The sequence below is a fragment of the Dromaius novaehollandiae genome, chromosome 27 (genome assembly GCF_036370855.1).
Source record: "Dromaius novaehollandiae isolate bDroNov1 chromosome 27, bDroNov1.hap1, whole genome shotgun sequence".
Taxonomy (NCBI): domain Eukaryota; kingdom Metazoa; phylum Chordata; class Aves; order Casuariiformes; family Dromaiidae; genus Dromaius; species Dromaius novaehollandiae.
This window is the reverse complement of record NC_088124.1, coordinates 7,748,569-7,770,101: the sequence shown is the minus strand read 5'-3', so window position 1 is coordinate 7,770,101 and position 21,533 is coordinate 7,748,569. Positions and strand designations below refer to the sequence as shown.

The window sequence follows — 21,533 nt, the reverse complement described above, 5'->3', positions numbered from 1 at the left end:
TGTCTTGGGGGCCCTGGCTGGCCTTGCCCCCACGCGTCGGTGTCTGTCCTGTGCTGGTGCGGTCTCCCAGAGGACTGGGCGGAGGGGAAGAATCTCTCCCCAGACCTGCTGGCTGTACCTGCTCCCGCAGCCCGGGGTGCGGTTGGCCTGCTTTTCTGCAAGGGCATCCTGCTGCCTCCTGTTCAACTTGTTGTCCGCAAGATACTTTAAATGTTCTATTTTAGGATATTAAAATGAGATCAAAGCTATTTTTTTTTCCTGTTTTAGGGTCTTAGTTTTCTGTGATGTCATGAAGCAACTAAAGAAATGATCCTGATTTTCATCTTACAGGCCAATCATCCAGAAGTTTATGTTAAATGAGTTGGATGTTCAACAAAAATAAAAATTTTAGAATGTAAGTAAGGGTATTTGGGAATAAAACAGTTTGGGCTTGATTCCTGGATAAATCATTTGTAAGAGAGCTACTTTGAATTTCATTTTGCACTACTGAAAAGACTCCCTAGGTTTCAAACTAAGAGTCAAATATGTCAGATACTTGGAGGATGTATCGCCCCTCCCTTCTGCTCTCCACTCCTCAGAGAAGAAAAAACCTCACAAAATTACAAATCCTGGCGAATGTAATCTTTCTGTTGTGGTGTAAAAGCAAGACTTGTTTGAGGAAGTTGCTCCAAAAAGAGCAGGCAATGTTAGTATGGTACCTAAACTTCAATTTATCTAAAAATCACCTTGTTCTGTTGAATGAAAAAAATGTTCTTTCCCTGAGGGAAAAAAATGATTAGTAGTATGGGGAGCATGAAAGGACTTCATGCCTCCTAGGAGGTAGTTTCACTTTAGCACCTGATACATGAACAGCAGGGCTAGCTTTTATATACTGTAAAAAAGCATATTGTAAGAAATGTGTAACTTTGATGTTTTAGGCATATAGCTAGGAGTCCAGTGATGGAAGGGATCCGGTGGTGAATGGTGGTGCCATTGAAGTGCAAAGCACTTCTTGTAGTGTCTTATCTCTTAACTGTATACCTTTGTTTCTCTGGGATTATTTTAAATACAACTTGCATCTGTTTTGTGCCTATCTTTGCATATGTTGACTCATTTCTTAAAAACAAAGATACTCTGCATTTTCTTTGAGTATGCCATTTGTGTTTCCTCAGTGCTGGGCCTATTGCTAGATGAATGAACTTTATCAGCTCTGCCTTGGGGGTCATTGGGGTGATCCCTGTGCGTGAAGACTGCTTCTTGTAATAAACTGTTTACGGTTTCGCCCTTAGCGGCTTCTTTCGAGTCCAGTGTTATGTCCCGTGCCATCGCTACAGTACTCTTCAGACTCTCTGCTTATATACCGATTTCTGTCTCTTGCTCATCAGCCGCTCTCTTAGCGGAAGTTCTTGGCTCTCTACCTGCTGGTCTCCTCTTGGTTCAGACCTTGTCTTAACCATTCAGCTAGACTTTCTGCATCCCAGCACTCTGCATTCAGGAGCGTAGGCTAGTGCCAGAAGAGCTGGCCAGTACATGTTCATGGTTTACAGAAAGAAACACTGTGAAGATATTTCAGTGACTTTGCATTTAAATTATAGAACACAGGTAAGTTTTAAGAGTCTTAACTTTTTGTTGTTTTCCTCTTTCAAGAAGGAAAGCTAAAAAGAAACTGTGTTGTGAGTCATTAGGTCTTATGGTCTTAAACAACAGTTTGCTTTTCTTTGTGAAATTGGTATAATCGCTGGATAAATTATTCAGGAATTTAAATAGAGGACAGAGGGTTTCTGTTTGCTAGGTTGGCCAATGACATCTAGGTAGATGCTATGTATTATAGGTCCTCAGGACTTTATAGAAATTGTGCCCCTTGTTCATAGCACTGTCTGTTCTGTCCATGATTTCTGGGGTTGATTGGGTAATAATTAAGGCATTTATCCAGTGGACTAAAGCAACTGTATTTGGTTCGCCTGGTCTGTTAGACTTCTTGTGAATAGGTTTCAGTTTTGAAACATACGGTCTCTTTCTTGTGCTAAATAGGAAGCAACTGAGAACCTGCCTGTTAAAATGATATGGGTAACAAGTATGGTGTTATCATGCTGTGATTGATTAAAAACTGGTATAACTTGCTCTTTTTCCTCAAAATGACTCTTAGTGGTATCCATTATGAATTAAGAAAAGCAAACCTGTAAATTTCTACCTAAGCAGGTGTCTGTGATGGTGTAGTTTTGATTCATTTTGTTTGATTTACTTTGCATGTATTGTGCACATTTTCTCATTTTTAGCTGTTGGTGGTTTTTATTTTTTTGGCATGTGTTCTTGTGTAAAGTGACTAGAACTGCATTTTCTTTGAGTGTGGTTGACAGTGCAAGGCAGGCTTTTCCTACCTGCTGTATTGGTGACTCTTAGTTTTGACAAAGATGAGCGTTTCTTCCCGTTTTTCTTTTCTGTTAAAGCTTTAGTAATTCTGTTAATGTTTCAGTGTAGATCTTCTCTACCTTTTCTTCTTCCCTCCCAAAGTAAGCCTTGTCGGTAACATTTGAAGTAATGCAGTTTGACTTCGATCACTAATAATGTTGCGTACATTTGTTTTATATTAGATTAAAAGAACGGGAAATGTCGAGTGTATGAGGTATAGAATGGCCCATGTAGTATTGGAAAGATACTGTTGAAAACAACAGGCATTGAGATGTGAAAAATCTAATATACTGAATGAGAATTGCAAGGCTTTTTCTTAGGACCGTGATCCATTGAGAGAAGTTTAATGCTGACTAACAAATACAATGAATAAGTTTCATGTAGGAATCCTAGTGTTCTTCATTGCCATAAATCTGCTATAAGTTCTTTGTGTGCAAGGGTACCTTTACCAAAATATTCTTTTGTTTTCTGAAACAGTCACTTGCGTCTGTTTTCTTTTATGGGCAAGTTAAAGGACTTCTGACTTTATAGAGGTTACTATAATTAATGTCAAAATAAATGCTTTTGTAGGAAAGAAAACAATTTCTTGGAATACAATTTTCTAATTATTACCTTACCTGCAGCTTCTAGTTAGGAGCCTACTGTAAGTAAGAGCGGTCCAGCATCTGCAGTGAGGGTCCTGCAGACCTGCCTGCCTCCCTTCGCCCAGTGCAGAGCGCTGGGGCATCTTGGGTGCAAAGTGCACTTGATTACGTAGATTCCAAAACAGGTGCCTGAGAACTGTATTTGCTGTTTGTACCCCCATTCCATATTCTTTAGGACAAAAGTCACGGGCAGGAGGGAATTATCGATGGTTAGAATCCAGCCCAGGGCCTGCCCATTGGATTGGTCTGTTTTGACATCTGATTTTATTCAAGCCTTCAGTGATTTGTCTGGTTTAAAAAAAAAGGGAGAGGAGAGAGAGACACCCCCCCCCCAAAAAAAAAAAAAAAAAAAAAAAAAAAAAACAACCCCAAAAGCAGAACCTGCTTTGCAGGAAGTGGTTTGAATCTGTGGAACTTGACTTTGTACTGTAGAGATTGTAGATCTTGGGCTTTTTCTTCTGTCACGTTTCATGTGATTAACCAGAGGGAGCATGAAAAATCTGTTTTAGCTGTGGTCTCTTTGAGACGAAACGGTTTTAATGGTAAAAGGTTGAAATTTTTGTTGTGCAAGTGTATATACACATCAGCTGGTATATGGCTTCTGTATAGTATTCTCTAAAGGAATTTTGCCTCTCAGTAGGAAGAAAATCTCAATGTTCTCCATATGGGGGAGTCTTCATTGTAGAAATGAAGTCTTGTATATTTGATAGTGAAATACTAGTTACTTTTCACATCTTACTCTCGAAGCATGTATGATTTGATGAGAGGGAATTTTAGTTGGATTGTTGCTGTTGCTCTGAAATGAGTCATTTGCGCTCTGAAGAGGCTATCATTGATCTTAGCACTTGGAAAAATTAATGATAATTAACTACTGATGTAATTAATCTCCATCAAATAAGACCTAGTATTCTAACAGAATATCCACAGAGGAGTTAAGCATCGTTTAATTACCTTTACATTTCAAAGTGTTTCAAGCATCCCAGTATACATAGGTCCCTGATCCCTTTGAAAGCTTCACTTAAAAAAACCCAAAAAACAACTATGATAAAAATATGTAGGAGCTTGATTTAAGACTGCATAACATTTCTAGGAAGAAAGTGTTAACCATCTTGTTAGTGGCAAATAGATTTTTAAATCTTCAGTGTAGGTTGTTCCTAGAAATTTTTTAATTGTCCTTTTGGTTCATTTAATAACTTCTTTGTAGCTCAGCTGAGGATTTAGAACTCTGATTTAGCAAGTACAGAGGATAACAAAGCAGATCTTTTGGAGAATGCAGGAAATAAACTAGTCTAATTGCTATCCAGTGTTTAAAACTATTTGTATACATTTGTACGTATATGTGCAAAGTGTCTGGTCTAGGTTTTGTAGATAGGCAGATGTAGCTGGCATGAGAGGATTTTTTGTTAGAAACTCATCCTACTACTGTGGCTAGAACACCTTCCCTTCAGAACACTATTTGAAAAAATTCCTGTAACCGTCAGATAGTGCATATTACTGCATCTGCCTCCCCTGACCTCATCCCACACTACACTGTACTAACATAGTAGACTGCACACTGTGACACTCTGATATTTTCACGAGCATCGCACCAGACTATGTAGGTACGCTTTCCCTAATGCTTACCTTAAAGCAAGCTGGAAATAGATGCTTATAAAAATTCATTAAAGGGTGTCTTGAGTTTAATGGGGGGGGGGGGGGGAAGAAGGCATTTGCTTGGGGCAAATAAAGGGTTTGGGTGAAAATATGTATTGATTCAGAGAAATCCATAGGAAAACTGAGTATGCTGTAGAAATTCTCACAATGAAGCATGCAATTCTTTTCTGAAAAGTGTTTGGTTTTGTGTTTTGTGTAACCTGTTATAGCTGGATAATGACATGTTTTTAAGGGCAGTGTTGTCAATCGTGGCATCTCTTCGTTTACCTAAATGAAATGAACAATCTGAGGCGGACTTCTTGTTCATTCTTGTTGATACTGGCAAGTTGACTTTCCCATTCTTTTTCTCAAAACTGGGGAATATAAAACTGTTTTTATTTTGCAGTTGGCGTAATCAGATGTCCAATATGTCGCCAAGAATGCAGACAGATAGACCTGGTAGATAACTACTTTGTAAAAGACACGTCAGAAACGCCAAGTAGCTCTGATGAGAAATCGGAACAGGTATGTCACTTCCCTCTTTTCAGAATTCACGTGCTGTTTTTGTTTCTGTGCACATTAATGCTTTTTGGGGGAATGACGGAAATTTGCTGTTTCCCTTTCTAGGTGTGTACAAGCTGTGAAGATAATGCTAGTGCTGTTGGGTTTTGTGTGGAATGTGGGGAGTGGTTGTGCAAAACTTGCATAGAAGCTCATCAGCGAGTAAAATTTACTAAAGATCATATGATCAGAAAAAAAGAGGACGTATCTTCAGGTGAGTGTTTGGATATCACTTAGTCCTACCTGTAGTAAAACCTCTTTCTCTTTGGTGCATGTAGAAAGAGACAGAGGATTACTTAGGTACCAACTATCTGCCTGGCTTCCACAAACAGTTGGGAAAAGTTTAGTGAAGAGGTACCAGGGCAAAACCGGCAGGTCTCAAAATAGAGGAAGACACTAAATTTTAAGCTAAAATGGCTTATTCATTAATACTTTATACAATTTGAAATGTCCAAGTGCAGAAGAGACAGGATGAGACCATGGTCTTTGGATAGGATTTAGATCACTTGTTAATAATCCCTTTGTTTTATTTAGTAGAATAAACTATGTGGAAGGGTTGAAATCTGCAGAGTATTGACATATTGGTAATTGGATCCATTGGCAAAGGGAATATAATTATACTGTCTGCTATACTCAGTTATAAGGAGCAATTATATTTCTCACAATGGAAAAGTGTATACAGATAAGATTATATTCTTACTCAATGTAATGTTACTGTTGCATTGGTATTGCAAAGTAAATGTGGAATTTTAATGCATGTTAGCCATAATCTCTCTTTTTTTGGTTAGCAAAATTTATCTGTGAAGCATGTGCATGGTTTTAGATACACAGTTTTATTCAAAATTGACTCTTAAATTATCATTTGACTCCATAGCATTTGCAGTCTGCTGAAGTAGTGTAGAAAACGTGCTCAGAACAGTTAAATAACTGGATTTTAGTTTAGATTTACTTTGTAAATGAGATTAAGTTATGATTATGTAGAACCTACAGGTTTTCAATCTGGATGCATCACAAAGGCTGATCATACCAAGGACAAGAGATGTCAATGTCTTACTCTCTATTAGTTTAAAATAACTAAGAGCTTGTCTTGTGCCATTTCAAAGGAATAACACTGGACAGTTTTCTGCCAAAGCTTTTGTCAAAATCATATTAACAGTTAAAATATTTACTCTTGAACTTACTTCCTTTAGTCAAAGATCCTGTTTCACTTGTTCTGACAAACTTCATCTTGAGAGAGAATTTTCTTTATGTCTTATTGGGTACTGTTTCATAAAAATCCTACCTATTCAAGTTTAAACTTCTTGATCCTAATAGGAGATAACTCATTAAGATGTAAACAAATGACAGGCTATTACAAAGAACTACAAATGCTTTTCATTAAGAATGCTATACTGTGACTGTCAAGGGGATAATATAGCCCCATTTAACCTTCAGTAACCTGACTGCAGAGCTGCAGAAAAATGACTGTTCTAATACAGTAAACTTTATACAAAAAATTCAGGTTGGTATTTATGAAGCGTGAATCCAAGGCATATAGTCAGCAGTGCAAGAATTTAGCCTTCCTTTGACCTACCTGACAGACACTGATCTTTAGTAACTCTCCTGATTGTAGGGAATGACACTTCATTATGTGCTCAGAGGAGCTTGTTCCTTGCTTGCTTGTTAGACTGTGAGATGCCTTGGAGACTTTAAATTTCTTTTAGTAAGTGTCAGCTTTAGATTCATGAGCTCTCTTTCTTTGCAATAACTTGCATGATACAACAAACTTCAGAAATACCTGAGAATACGAGGAAGACAATCATATTTACTTGTTTTAAGCCTCACTCGCTTTATCTTCCAAAAGCTGCTTCCCTTGCTGCCCAGCTCGAACAAGCTTAATTAGAAGATGTTGTGGCAATTTTTAGAACTGTTCTTTGACATTATTTTTTATTTGCTTAGGTGGAAAAGCTATCAAGTTTAGCAGGAGTTGAAGCAACTGTAACACTGCTAATGCTGTTGTTCACTTTGCAATTACCAGTGCAGTTGCTTATGACGTATTGTAGTTCATAAAGGTTTTGAAGCATTAATTTAGAAAATCTACAGGTGTTCAACAGTATAGAAATTTGAGAGACACTTGATCGTCCTTCAGTGTGTCAGAGGTGAAATTGCACGCAGTTTAATCTTTTAGCAGGTGTACGCAATTCTAGTGGTTGTGTAGAAACAGTTCTTGCATTCTTACAAGGTGCAAGTGTCTTTTCAGCATTTTTGATAGGGAGAAGAATTCTCTCTTTCCCTCTGAATATAATAAAACTGAAAACGGCTATAAACCACTGGCACTGAAAATATTTTATTGAGAACATATTTACAGTAACTTTAGACTGAGAATAGGTCTATAGTTAGCTTTATCTGATTTCTTGGTTGTTACTTAGCTTTGTGATTAGCAATGTTGCTCTTCAAATTGTCTAGAACTTTATTTTAAAATGCAAAAATGATATGTTTTTAAAAACAGAGGCTGTGGGAGCATCTGGTCAACGTCCAGTCTTCTGTCCTGTCCACAAACAAGAGCAATTAAAACTTTTCTGTGAAACATGCGACAGGCTGACCTGCAGAGACTGTCAGTTACTGGAACACAAAGAACACAGGTACATCTACTACCTTGCCTTTACTGTTGTGGTGCACTTCCTCGGCAAAAGAAATGACATTAATTTCACGCAGCTGTGCCATTAAGTACAGTTGTATTTACTCCTCAGACTGAAACGCTCCCTTGGGAGGGAGAGCCTGTGTCGGGTGCTGATAGCAGTAAGAGTAATAGCTGGTGGAGCTATGTCAGGCAGCTTAGATCAGATTCAGAGCAAGGTGGTCTGATACGATTTGGTGTGATTAACGTGTTAACTTTCCTGGCGTTTGTTAGTGCTGTCACTCTACTGAGGATGCAAATAAAACACTTAAACAGAAGTTGCTACAGCCCTAAAGGCCAGGTGCTGTAAAGAAGCAAAAGGGATGCAGTGAGTCACAGATGAGGTAATTTTTTAGAGGATGTATTTTATTATGTAACAGCCCTTCAGTTTAGAGTAAATTCTGTAAAATAAAGCTAGAAGTTTTGCATTGTAGATTATTCCCCTGTATTAGGAAAATAAAGTTGTCTGCTTGGGTAGTTGACTGAAAGTTGCATCATTCCAAGTGAAAAGAAATTATTGGTCCTGTGTTCCAGGAGCTTGCTTTTCTCGTAGTACCTAGAAAAAAAAAATTGAGCCTCTTAAGATAACCTTAAAACTTCCTGCTCTTCATCAGCTCTGTAACATAGTTCTTTGAATGTTTGGAAAAGCATAATAGGTAGTTTTGCAGGGTTACATATTTATACCACGGGTTCTCTATTGCAGTTTGTCAGTGGCTCCAGCGCTGGTTCTTCTGGTCAGTCTCTAAATAACACTTTCCTGCAAACGTGCTTGACAATATATTGCAATACGGAATTTAGCATTTTTTCCAGAATTTTGAGTACACTCAGATTCCTAGAGCAGCCTAATGGAGAACCTTGAGCTTCTAAATTAGAACTATTAAAATATTAAAAACTTCTAATATTTCTGCTTCCTTCTGTTCCTTCATAGGCTTGATCATAAATATCCTAAAAACACACTTGTCTGGAAAGCTTGGCCTACTAGAATATGTTAGCTACCTTTTTCTAGCCACTTTCTTTGCATCTGTGTGCTTGATGCTAACTGATTAACACTCCATAAATAGATGTATCTTGTTCTACTTATGCATTCTCTTCCAATATGAGAAGAGTATACTTTGCCGTTAGGATGCTTTGTTGCAGATGAATATTGCTTAAAAAAATTTTAATATGCTGATATAAATTACAGATGATTAGGGTGATTGCTTCTTCTGTCATGAAGTAAAACTGAGATTTTTATGAAGCTTGGTAAAACATTGCAGGAAAATCATGCCAGGTGGAAACAAGAATTGATTTTAATCTCCTGTTTACTTATCACCTGTAATCCTAATCCTCTGCAACAAAGGAAGATGTTGAATCACCACTTCAGTAGCAGCATGGTACACTGTTCAGTTCAGAACTTCAGGTGAAAGAATTGCTGGTGATTCTGTAGAAAGCTGTCATCGTCTCTTAGCAGCCTGAGTGTGTGAGATTCAACCAGTTTAGGTAGTTTCCAGTCTACTTACTTTGGAAGCTAGAAATAAAATATGATAAAAAAAATATTTTTGCCATAACAAGAGTTCTGGCAAAATTTCAGCAGTACCAGATAAATACACTGATACATATATATTTTTTTTCATCCAGGCCAAAGTAGAATTCTGTTTTTAAAGTTCATGAAAGTAGTTGTTGGAAATCTTCAGATTTTCTTCAGATATTTCAAATTTTGTGGGTTTTTTCCTAATCTATTGTTAACACAATCATTTGTCAAACTCTGAACTTTCTGGTGTGTCTCTTTTCTCTGGTGTTCCTTAGCTCACTATCCCATGGAGTGATGCAGTGCATAGTCTCCCTGTGTACTTGAAATTCATAAGTGACACCTAAAGGTTCAGTCTTCTGGACATTTACAGAGTATTTTATTAGTTCTGACACACTTTGCACATTGATCTGGATATGTGTAACTTGAATTTTCTATATTTCTGTCAGATTTCTGTCAAACTTTCAGTGGGAAATAGTTTGTCCTGTAAACTGGGAACCCTTAGCTTCAGCACATTGCTCCTTAGTAATTGATATCTTCTCTTGTGTGTTGAAAAGGTACCAGTTTCTGGAAGAAGCTTTTCAGAACCAGAAGGGTGCAATTGAGAACCTGTTGGCCAAACTTCTTGAAAAGAAGAATTATGTAAATTTTGCAGCTACCCAAGTTCAGAATAGGTAAGTACACCGAAATAATTAATGTTATTGTTGTGTTGAACACTTAGTGAATCATGTTAAGACAAACAAATGAGGGGACTACAAGAATACGTAAATTTTAGTTGATTCTATAGCTTTAGTTATGCTGGTCTTAAATACATTTGGAATTTTTTCTTTACAATGCTGTACTTCTGTAGGACGTTGTTATAAGAAATAATTGTCAAAGATGATGTCTTTCAAGGCAAATTTGAGTAGAATCAAAGATGTGACTTATTTACCACAGTTTAAAAAACAAAAAAGGCAAACCAAACCCCTGCTACGGTTCCTGCTAAATTCAACTCTGGATGACAACAGTTTCGGCCATAAAACAAACCCTTCTTCAGATATTCCTACGTTTTATGTGAGGGCCTCTCTGTTGTTTGTTAACTGTGTAACAAAAACTTATTTTGAAATTTAATAGGAAATTTGATTTTTTTTTAATTAGGCAAACAAAACTTACTGTATTTACCTGAAAGGAAGACAAGCTTTTTCCCTAGGTAGTTTGATTTAAAAATTCAACAGTTAGCTTATATTCAGGGGCATCTTCTTTTGGGGTTAATACAGTAACGTGACAGTGTGGTGTGGGAGCCCTCTTATTGATGAAGGAGCACAGCTATGCTCCACGCAGCCTGAAGTTTGAATGTGGACACCGTGAGAGCATGTGATCGCTGCTGGTTTTTCAGCTGTTCATGAAGTTGTGGTATGCTGGAGATCAGGGAATTCCGCTGTGATTCTTGGCAGTTTTATGAGGCTTCTGCAATCTTAAGTCATTTGCAAAGTGAGAGATCATATGGAGGTAGCAGGAAATGTACCAAAGGTATAAGGAGAAGTTTTTGTGCAAATTTTTAACTCCTAGTGGTAGCATATGCATAAAAAAGTAACAGTTATGAGGCTAGGAGGACAAACAATGTGACAGAGGCAAATGTGTGAAGATGGAAGCAATCAAAACAGAAGCTTTTCTGTGCTGATTCCATATGGAACTCATTCAGTGAACCCAAAAGAAGACGCTCGTAAATTAGGAGAACAAGCTGTAGAATTCATACGTGCTTGAAGAAGAGACAGAAACCCAGTTACATGGGAAATCATTAAACTGTGAAAGCTCAAGAAATATCAGAAAACTTTCTGTGACAAGAAATCAAGGCCGGTAATGGTTGGTGCTTATGAATAAAGCATTGTAATGGTTTCTGCCTATGGTGAAGTACTTTACCCTGGGAAGGTCTGACTTCTAGCTTCACCAAGAACTCAGTGAATTCCTCCATTAGGTGGTTGTATTGTGTAAAGATCATGATTATCAGCTGAGCCAAATGGGTAGTGCAGGTGTGATACCAGTTTGCTTTGACACGTTATCCAATTACATCCTTGAAGAGAGGGGCAGAATATCAATCATCATAAAAACCTCAGGGAATGAAAAGATGTGTATTACAATAATGTTGCCAGTGTTAGTAGATGGTATGAAATTGCCACCGTATGTGATCTTGAAGTGTAAAACAATGTTGAAGGAAGAGCGCCCTACTGGAATAATTGTTAGGTGCCAAAACCAAGGATGGATGCCTACTGACTTAATGAAGGAGGTGTTGAATGTTTTTTGGAATAGGAGACCAGGTGTGCTGTTACAAGAAGGACGTTTGTCCTAGATGCTTTTAGAGGGCATCTGGCACCAACAGTGAAGATCATCATAGAGAAGTGAATATTGGTCTTGTGGTTATACATCACAAGTTCAGACACTCGATGTAGCAACAATCTCTTAAAGAACATTATAAGGCTTTATGCTCAGACTGGATCTTGGCGGGGGATTGTGCTCTGACTCCTACAAACAAAGCAAAGAATCCTGATGCCATACTACGTTGTCATTGGATTAAGACAGCATTGGGATCAGATAAATCCAGAATTTGCAATGGAGTTTAAGAAATGCTGTATTTCAAATTCTGTGGACAGAACTGAAGATGATTTATTTGAGTCTGAAGAAGCTGAGAATAGTGAAGACACTAAAAGTGAAGAAAGTGACAATGAAAATGAAGTGTGAGGTGTAAAAACTGAAAGGCAATTGTGATAAAGCACAAGAGAAGTGTGTGGACTAACATTAGGCAGATCATTGGTGAAAAGCTAGTACCTGTATTGTGTATTTATTACAGGTATGTAATAAACTTCATTTTAAACATTTTTGGGGGATAGTGGAGGAGTTTATCTTAAATTCAGGGTTGTCTTCCTTTCTAGTTAATATATAGTAGCGTAAAAGTTTAAGGCACTGTAAGTAAATTCTTCATAGTGAAAGAGACATAATATGGAGATAAATATACATATATGTATGTATGCACATACACATGTGTATGCACACACATGTGGTCTTTGTGTATATATGTGTCTGTGTGCAAATGTGTATATATAAATAAAATGTATAAATCACAAGGACTGATTCGTGTTACTTCAAGGAAAATGCAAGTTGTAATTGAGGTATAACAGCTTGATCTTAGACTATTCGATTTTTTTCCTAAAACTGAAATTATAGATGGCTTCCTCTGAAACGGTTGATTGATAACCATTTCTATGTTAGAAATGAAACAGGCTATCAATTTTGCATTTATCAAAACTTCATCAATACAGAAATTGCTCCTTCACTCTTCAAGGGTGGGAAGATGCCTGCGGTGTTTAGTATTTGGCGGCATAGTATAAAGTGACTGCCTGACGATACATTTCTCTTTTTTTAGGATAAAAGAAGTAAATGAAACTAACAAACGAGTAGAACAGGAAATCAAAGTGGCTATATTCACCCTCATCAATGAAATCAATAAAAAGGGAAAATCTCTCTTACAGCAGCTTGAGGTACAGTGAAGATAAAAAAAAAAAAAATAGTGTTGTTCACTGTTTCAAATCCCCTATTAAGAACTCACATTCCTTATTTGAGAACAGTTTGCTTGGTGTGACTGTAGGTGTTGCAGTACTGATATTGTCCAGGAGTGGTGTATCCTTGGAGTTAAGTCTCCTGTTTAGGCTAAGGCCTATGGCTCCCCTAGTTTTTATGTCCATGCATGATTCATTCAAAATCAGGCTCATCAGAAAGGATTGTATGAAAATCTCCTTCCCTCATTCTGTTTGCCTGATTTCTATGTTATAACATTACCTCTCAAGGGCCTGTACAATCTAGTCCTTTCCTTAAACAATTTTTTTTTTAAGTTCACACAAATATATTAGTGTTGTTACGTTTGAGCTGCTTGCTTTTGTGTCCTCTTGATAACCTTAACTAGAAGCTTTTCTTCAGAGTGTAAACTCTTAGAGACAGGTCCATATACTTAGTCTTGAGCAACGACAAACTGATGCAGTAGGTTTGATGCAACTTTACATCATTCTTTGTTCTGTAGGCTTTGTTAGGCAGCTAAAATTGGTTTCCCCTCTTTTGCTTATGCAGGGTGGTGGCAACAAGGGGGATGTTTGCTAGTTCTGAAAACTTTCGTAAAGCTATTCCTTTCTTCATTCAAGATTGTTCTTCTGTGCTTTCTCTTAAGCCAGTTTGAGTTTCAAGTTATATTTACATGATCATTTTAATCTAGTACATGTCTGTTCTGCTTTTGAAGGGGAAGATCTGTGCTGATTCCTACCTTCCCCATTGTGCAGGCACCAGGATTTTTTCAGCTGCTTTTAGAGAGCCAGACTGGAAATTGATCTTGATGAAAACTTTGCTTAAATAATTTTCAGCTGAGCAGGCATATTCATCCAGGGCTCTGTGCCATAAGGAAGCTATTGCCTCAGGGAAGGATGGGGCAGCAGCACAGACTTTCTACATATTAAGTGAGTGTGTAGCTACAGGCTCACTCTGCTTTATTATCACATATGCAGCCTGTAGCTGGGACCTGAAATGGCCCGCACTGTGCAGTAGTGCTTGAATGGCTATAACACAATATAGACAGATCTTCGTGTTCATAATCTCTGTCTGCTGTGGAAGGTTTCTTTCTTCAGTTCATATGATGACATGCTGTGTTGCCATCTTGTAAATGCGGCTTGCTGCACTGTTTTATAATGGGTTCCTATTCACCTTTGGAGAAAGTTTGTCCATAATTTTTCTCAAGGAATGGTTGTGTTTGGGCAGAATAAATTCTTTTTGGCATGGGGAGGGAACTAGAGCTTTTGTCCCAAACAATTTTTTTTTATTGTGCTTATTTTTGAAAGGCACTAATATATGTCTATCTAAAACGTTACAAGTAGGTTCTTCTGCTGGATTAATGTTTTTGCCTGCTCTAACAAGTTCAGAGACTTTTATGCAGGGAAGAGGCAGGGAAGCTGACAGGCTAGTGTTAGTTTTCGTTTCTAATAAAATCGTATGTCAGGCTGGCTGCTTTGCTGCTGAGACTGTGGTGATCCTAATGGTGGTTGTTGGTATTTGTGTCGCTTTAGTAACTTTCAGAATTGATGCTAACTGCTAACAAATACTGACTTTTTAAGTACAACTAGGTATTGGATTCAAAGGCATGGTATTGTCTTCCATATCTGTACATAAACGTGTAATGCTGGTATTTTAAGTTGTATAGGTTAACATCTTAAAGGAGTCAATGACTTTAAATATACTTTCCCAATAGCATATTCTGAATAAATGATAGTCTCCAACTTTTATTCAAATCTATGTAAAATTTAACTTATGACTACATTTTGGCTCTTCTGAAGAGAGGAAATCTGTCATAAGAAGTTAATTCATAGGATGTTGCTAGTTTGCCATAATGTGATTGAAAATTTTAAAATTTAATTACTGAGAAGAGATTTCTTCTGGCTAAGGAACAGTTATTTGGCAATGAAATAGGCATAGAGTACTCCTGGAAGAAAAAAGGTATTTGATCAGGAGTGAACTAAAGGACTTGAAATTATACAAGCAATTGAATTTTGGCTTGATTTCCTATAATTTGTTGCAAACCAGAAAGATTGCTCTCGATTTTTTTCTTTTTTTTTTTTTTATTCTTTTGGTGAAATTGTTACAGCTGCTTTTGCTTTGTAAGAACTGTGATAGTGGTTTACATTTTCTTTTTAAATCTGAAGGCCCCCATTGTAATAAGTTTTCATTTCTTTGTAGAATGTAACAAAGGAGAGACAGATGAAGTTAATACAACAACAAAATGACATCACTGGTCTTTCGCGGCAAGTGAAGCATGTGATGAACTTTACTAATTGGGCCATTGCAAGTGGCAGCAGTACTGCTTTACTATACAGTAAACGGCTGGTAAGGAAAGATCCTCTAACTTGTCTGTGCAGTAGAAAAAATGCTTAGTCAAAAGAATTTCTTAGGTATCATGTAGCTTCACTAGATTATATCCAAGGAAAAGACAATGACTTGTTCATGCTTCATGTAAAAAACTCTGTGATAATGGAATAAATTTGCCAACTTGTACAACTTTTTTATTTGTAAATTAAGGACTTACAGTTTTATCATAAAAGGACTGTGGTTCAGCTCTATAAAGACACCTCAGTGTTTAACCTGAGTCATTGCAGAGACAGTATTACTGTATAACAGTACTTTCTTAATCCTCTGAGTTCATTTAAAAATTAGTTGTATGGTAGATGATTTTTCTGGTGAATTGGGTGCTTTTCAGGATACTCACTAAACTGGCTATTGAAAGTCATTGTTGGTGGTCCAGCAGTCTTAACTCACTGGACAAAATGCACGCTTCTTAACATTCTCATTCTTTGTTTCGTTGTCATCAACAGTCTTGTTTTTGCTTTCCATTAGATAACATTCCAGTTGCGTCATATTTTAAAGGCACGTTGTGATCCTGTCCCAGCTGCCAATGGAGCAATACGCTTCCATTGTGATCCTACGTTCTGGGCAAAGAACGTCGTCAATTTAGGTAAGGAAATTGTGTATGTATATTCTATGGTACTTGAAAGACTAGGTAGGGTTAGGGATATTCATCAAAGATGAGTGAGTTGGAGTGCAAGACATACATTAATGTAGAAGAGCAAAACTCTCTTGTTGAGATAACCCATCCAGGGTTCTTTCTATTAGCAAAGCTTTCTCCAGAGAGGTTTTGGTTCCTAAAGGAATAGTTCTGTTAGCCTTTTTTTCTCTCTTTTACCCTGGTTGAAACAGTTAAGGTATAATTCACTTGTACTAAATGAGTGTTTCTGGAATGAGCTTTTTTGGCAAGTAAATGGCTCTCCCCATTAAAATCAGTGTTGCCTATCTGATGCCTATTTAACAACAATTGAAATAGCAGTAGATGTCTTAATATGTTTGAAATAGCATGAACAAACATAATTAAAGGGACGGTTGATTTGAACTAACTTCATGGCTCCAAGCCAGTCTGTGCCATTGCTGGCAAGGCAAGTGAATTAATAAACAACTTTTAAATAGTTTGATGTTCTAAGACACCTGACACTTTTGTAACAGTAAAGAAAAACAAAGCCCCTAATAGGAGATAAACCGCTGTTTCTCTGTGTTTGCTGCTGTCGCATGCAACTGTCGTACAGTAGATTACAGCACTGTGTCTGTAACTTTTTGCGTCTTTGGTCTTCTTTCTCAGTGTTCCCACTTACTCCTTCTCTGCCCCAAGGCGTGAGTTGCCAGGGGAGTTTGTAATAGTTTTGATAAGAGAAGATAGCTGGAGGAGTTATTCTGTATGTTTTTGTGTGTGTACTCACTTGCTCCAAGTCCTCCAGCCAGGTTTTGATATTCCTGTCGTTAGTCCAGGAGGTTTATGTGCACAGTAAACAAACTTTTCATTGTGTAAATGATGGTTAAAATTGACACTCTTCCTTCATGGACAGTCCCTCAAACAATTTTTGTGAGTGCGGTTAGTCTTGGTGTTTAGTCAATAAGGAAGAAGCGAGGCTCTCAAGAGCAGAGCTTCAAACATTGACTAGAAACCAGGGAGGAAAAAACTATATAGGATACAGCACAGAAACTAACCATCTACCTTCTTAAAAAGAGGAACTTAAACTCCATTTTAAATTGACTTTACATGTCAAACGATCTGAGTTGTCATGAGATGGCTCCACAACTGTGCTCTGTGGGATGAGGTAAAGCTATATTCAGGTCCTAATAGGTACATGTTTGAAGTCAAAAATCGTCATTTCGCCTTTGGCTCAACAAAGGAAACAAGCATTTGATGGACACTGGAAAAGTTACTGTTGGCTGTAGAACCTTGTAAAGACTTGAAAATCAATTTGTTAGTTATTTTTTGAGGTAGGTGAGCTGAAATTATACCAGAGTGCTGATTTATAATGCTTTCTAATGGTACATTTTCTGTAACTATCAGTCAATGCTCAAGCCTGCTTAGAGTGCATTCTTAGTGGCTTGCAGAGCATTCCAGGGCCTTTTTAAAATAGAACTGGAGATACCTAGAGAGGCAGTATGGTCCATGCTGTTGTATCAAGGCAGGGCTTGCTGTAGCAGTGTTATTTCTGCCATGTTTTTGCAATCTGTCCTTGGAGTCCTTCGGTGATGAAACCTTCTCCACTGTGCCAAAATATCTTTTCCCAGGCTTTGCTATCCTTACCTATAGAAAATTTTTGCTCACCATGGGTTTTTTTCCATTTTATGACTTCCTTATTTCTTCCTTATTTCTTGTCCTGTCCATTCGTTCAGAACATGAAGAACAAGCATGTCTGTCTTGTTATGTTTTAGGCTATGCAGTTCCAGTTCTTTCAGTCTTTCCTCACGGGTCCTGTTTTTTAGTCCTTTGATTCTTGTTCTTCTCTGGATTTATTTATTTCCTTCTCGCATGTATGGTTATGGAGTCTTCAAAAGACAATTTTAAACTTAATTTGTTTTGTTACTGCCTCTGAGGAAACTGAATTAGAAACATTTGAATATTCTTCATTTGTCAGCCTTTGAATGAAGGTGGAGATGTAACTGTTCACTAGCTAGTTCTTTTTTGTTTTATTCTTCAGGTAACCTTGTTATTGAAAACAAACCAACTCCTAGTTACACTCCTAATGTAGTAGTTGGACAAGCTCCCCCAGGAACAAACCATATCAACAAAACTCCAGGACAAATAAATCTAGCACAGCTGCGACTTCAGCATATGCAGCAGCAGGTGTATGCACAAAAACATCAGCAATTGCAGCAGATGAGGATGGGACAGCCGTCCGGGTCAGTTCCCAGGCAAACGGGTCCTCAAATCTTACAGCAGCAGGCAAGTGTCTTATATGCTCTTATTTCACATTTCACCATAACACTTAGACTTAAAATTGCCCTGTCAAATATAAACTTAGAAAGCAATTTATAAACTTGAAAATCTTATGAAATTTGACATGCTTTAAGTATGACAGCTATTGGCTTTTCTTGATGTTATGTAATTAGTAAACCTACTACTGTGGAGAGAGATTGGCTTCTTTTTTCCATGTTAAAAGCAAGAATTTTAAAAAACAAAAACCCTTGCAGCCTCCCAGGTTGATCAGCATGCAGACCATGCAGAGGGGTAACATGAACTGTGGGGCTTTCCAAGCACATCAGATGAGAATGGCTCAGAATGCTGCTCGTATACCAGGAATACCACGCCACAATGGACCACAATACTCCATGATGCAACCGCACCTCCAAAGACAAGTATATCCTGTGTACACGCTTCATTTGTGCCATTGTGCCAAACTTTCATTAAAATAGATGATATCTCCAGCTTTAAATGTGTTTGACTGTAACACAGTTCACAGCTACACACATTTATATGCTTTTTCATGTTGCATACTGTACTGTGAGATTTTTGCTCAATGTAAAAAAATTTGAACTTTAAAAATGAAAAACAGTTTTAGTATTTGTATTGTATTTTAGTCCTGGGAAACAAAGCGTTTTGATTTTTCATTTTTCAGTGGCATTCAGCTTTTGGGTTTCTTAAGGAATAATCAGGAATAGTAAAGTTCAGAGTGATGTAATTTAGGCGTTATAACCAAACTGAATTCTACAGTGTTTTTAAATTCAAACCTGAAGCATGACGCAGGGCTTTGCTTACCATTAAAAATAAAGATTCCTGACAATTAATGTGATTGGAGAATCAGAAAGATTACTTTGAACTGTAACTCTGTTCTAAAAATGTTTATACATAGACATGTGGACTCTACAGTTATCTTTGGAGGAAATCATTGCTCTAAGAAAATGCAACTATACAGGAAAATAATTTGATGGAAGAATGGGACAAACCTATACTGTATATCTAAACATCTAGCCATATAAAATGCTTTTTCTTCCCAAATAAATCTGAATAGCAGTTGCTTCTCATTCAGTGCTATCAGGTTATCTTTATGCATTTATATCTTCCAAAAAATTACTAAGTTTTTGTTGAGGACTATCATGTAATGTAAGTTTTGCAGTTCTGTGTGCAGAGTGGCTTTCTGCTTTGTCTGTAATGCAATCGTGGTCTCTTTTCTTTTCCTACAGCATTCTAACCCTGGGCATGCGGGGCCTTTTCCAGTTGTTTCTGTGCACAACAACACTATTAATCCAACTAGTCCTACTACAGCAACAATGGCGAATGCAAACCGTGGTCCAACAAGTCCATCTGTTACAGCAATTGAACTCATTCCTTCTGTAACAAACCCAGAGAATTTACCTTCCCTGCCAGATATCCCACCCATCCAGGTCAGTGGAGATGATCAGGCACTTATGCTGTAGGCGAAGTAATGATCTGCTTTCCTTTCTATATCTTCTTTTATTTGGATATCAGTATTTTTCTGCGGCGTGGTGTAGTTATTTATCATTTAAAGTCGAAGAAGAATTAAAATCTATAGTCTTTGCCTTGGGCATGCAACTCCTTTGGCTGTATAGGTCTGACCTGCTCAGCCTGTGCTAAGCTTTAAATTAAACAGCATTTAATGGCTGTCATATAATAAAACTGATACTTAAATTAGTCAATCCTAACTACTGTGTTCACTTCCTTTCTTCTACAAGTCTGTGACGTGGGAACGTATCACTAGAATTGTTGAATCGTTATGTCTTTCAAATGCTCTGAATCATCATTTATTCAGAGTCTTGCCTTGTGCTTCTCTGTTCATGTGGAATATTGCTAAACATAACATTCAAACCCAGGATATACAGAGGAAAGGTATACTACTCCTCTCCTTTTCTCTATGCCACAATACTGTGGCTGTAGTTATTTTTGTCTTGTATTTAAGAGGCCATGCTTGTGTTAGCATTGGATTCTAGAAGGTGCTGCAGAGCACTTCAAAAACTGGCCTCCGTGTTTCGTCTTTAGCCCTGGTTGTGGTGTTTGCCTGGAAATTCTTGCTTCTGCAGAGTTTGACAGTTGCTGCTTCTGTAGCTTTCGCTTTATCTGCACGCCAGTTTGGTAATCACTGACTTGGGACTGCCAACCATCTCCCATATTCTCTTCCGAGTGAGGAAGTGGGTACTGCGCACAAGCTGAGGTAGATTTTGATGAAGTCAAGCTAATTTGGAGAGCTCTAAAGCATAATTTAACTTATGGGTAGAGGCAAAGAAAGTAAGAGTAATAAAATTTTTCTGTAAGAGTGTTTTGGGGGTGAGGGAGGGGAGGATGATGGCTTCATCTTGAGAACATGATGTTTATGTCGAAATTTCCAGTGTTAACTCTGTCATGCTAATAAAGCACAGGAAATTTGAGCATGACAGAGGAATCACCTTAGAAACAAAACCTAAATTTCCTCAAGGCTGCTGGTCTGCTGTAATACCAACAACAACGTTGTAATTCTTAATCTTAGAAGAAAGGTGTTCAAGGGTTATGCTTTCACTTTCTGGATGAGTTTGCAGGTAATTTGATCAGAATAAGCAAAAGGAAAAGATTGCATCTCTGAATGTGATTGATCTGTAGTGCTGAAGCTTTGTTAGTCCTTATAGCAAAGCATTAATATAACTAGACATGAACGGCTGAATCAGTCTTAACTAAAGTTTATTATATACCAGGTTAGAAGTACTTAGTTAGTGGGATATTCTTAAACATAAATGCAACTTATAGGTCCACTGAAAGTACATAATTCCGTATCGGTATGATTTTTTTTATATACCTGTTCATGTGATAGTTGTTACAGATTTTAGTTGATGGAACAGTTTGATAGGAAATTATTCCCTGTTCAAACTGCTTGAGAGACACAAAAACTCACTTTGAATAAAATATATTTCAAAGATCTTATTTACAGTTATGCTGCCTTCCTCCAGGTGATAGTTTTAAGTAGTTAAAGTAATAGGGTACCTGTGTCCTTGTTTTTAATAGATATTAAAATCTGTGTAAGAAATGGATGGGGCAAAAAGATTTCATGTCATACTAAGAAAAAAAAAATTCATGTTTTCCCGTAATATCTTTATTGTGGAATAACTGTTGCAAAATTAGTAATCTAGTAGTTCATATGACTAACGCCATTCAGTATGACTAACGCACTGAAATTTGAAAACCAAGAAGTCTGGAGTGACCTAAGGGAGGTGCAGCCTATGACCATACTGGAAGAATTCAGAAATACACTAACTTTTGAAAATCTTAGTTTGATAAATTTATGACTGTGGATTTCTA

At 37.4% G+C, this 21,533-nt stretch overlaps 1 protein-coding gene across 3 annotated transcripts in view; it reads left to right on the top strand.

Moving 5' to 3' along the window:
• The window catches only part of TRIM33 (tripartite motif containing 33), a 39,174-nt gene that overhangs the window by 4,728 nt on the left and 12,913 nt on the right, over positions 1-21,533 (top strand). For 2 of the 3 annotated variants that reach the window (XM_064498198.1, XM_026111808.2), the window contains exons 2-11: positions 5,071-5,189; positions 5,292-5,439; positions 7,714-7,846; positions 9,946-10,062; positions 12,786-12,900; positions 15,134-15,280; positions 15,788-15,905; positions 17,950-18,194; positions 18,443-18,607; positions 19,433-19,633. In XM_064498198.1, the coding sequence (XP_064354268.1) occupies positions 5,071-5,189; positions 5,292-5,439; positions 7,714-7,846; positions 9,946-10,062; positions 12,786-12,900; positions 15,134-15,280; positions 15,788-15,905; positions 17,950-18,194; positions 18,443-18,607; positions 19,433-19,633 (1,508 nt within the window). The remainder of the gene's footprint in view (positions 1-5,070; positions 5,190-5,291; positions 5,440-7,713; positions 7,847-9,945; positions 10,063-12,785; positions 12,901-15,133; positions 15,281-15,787; positions 15,906-17,949; positions 18,195-18,442; positions 18,608-19,432; positions 19,634-21,533) is intronic. The other variant, XM_064498199.1, reaches the window with a different exon arrangement.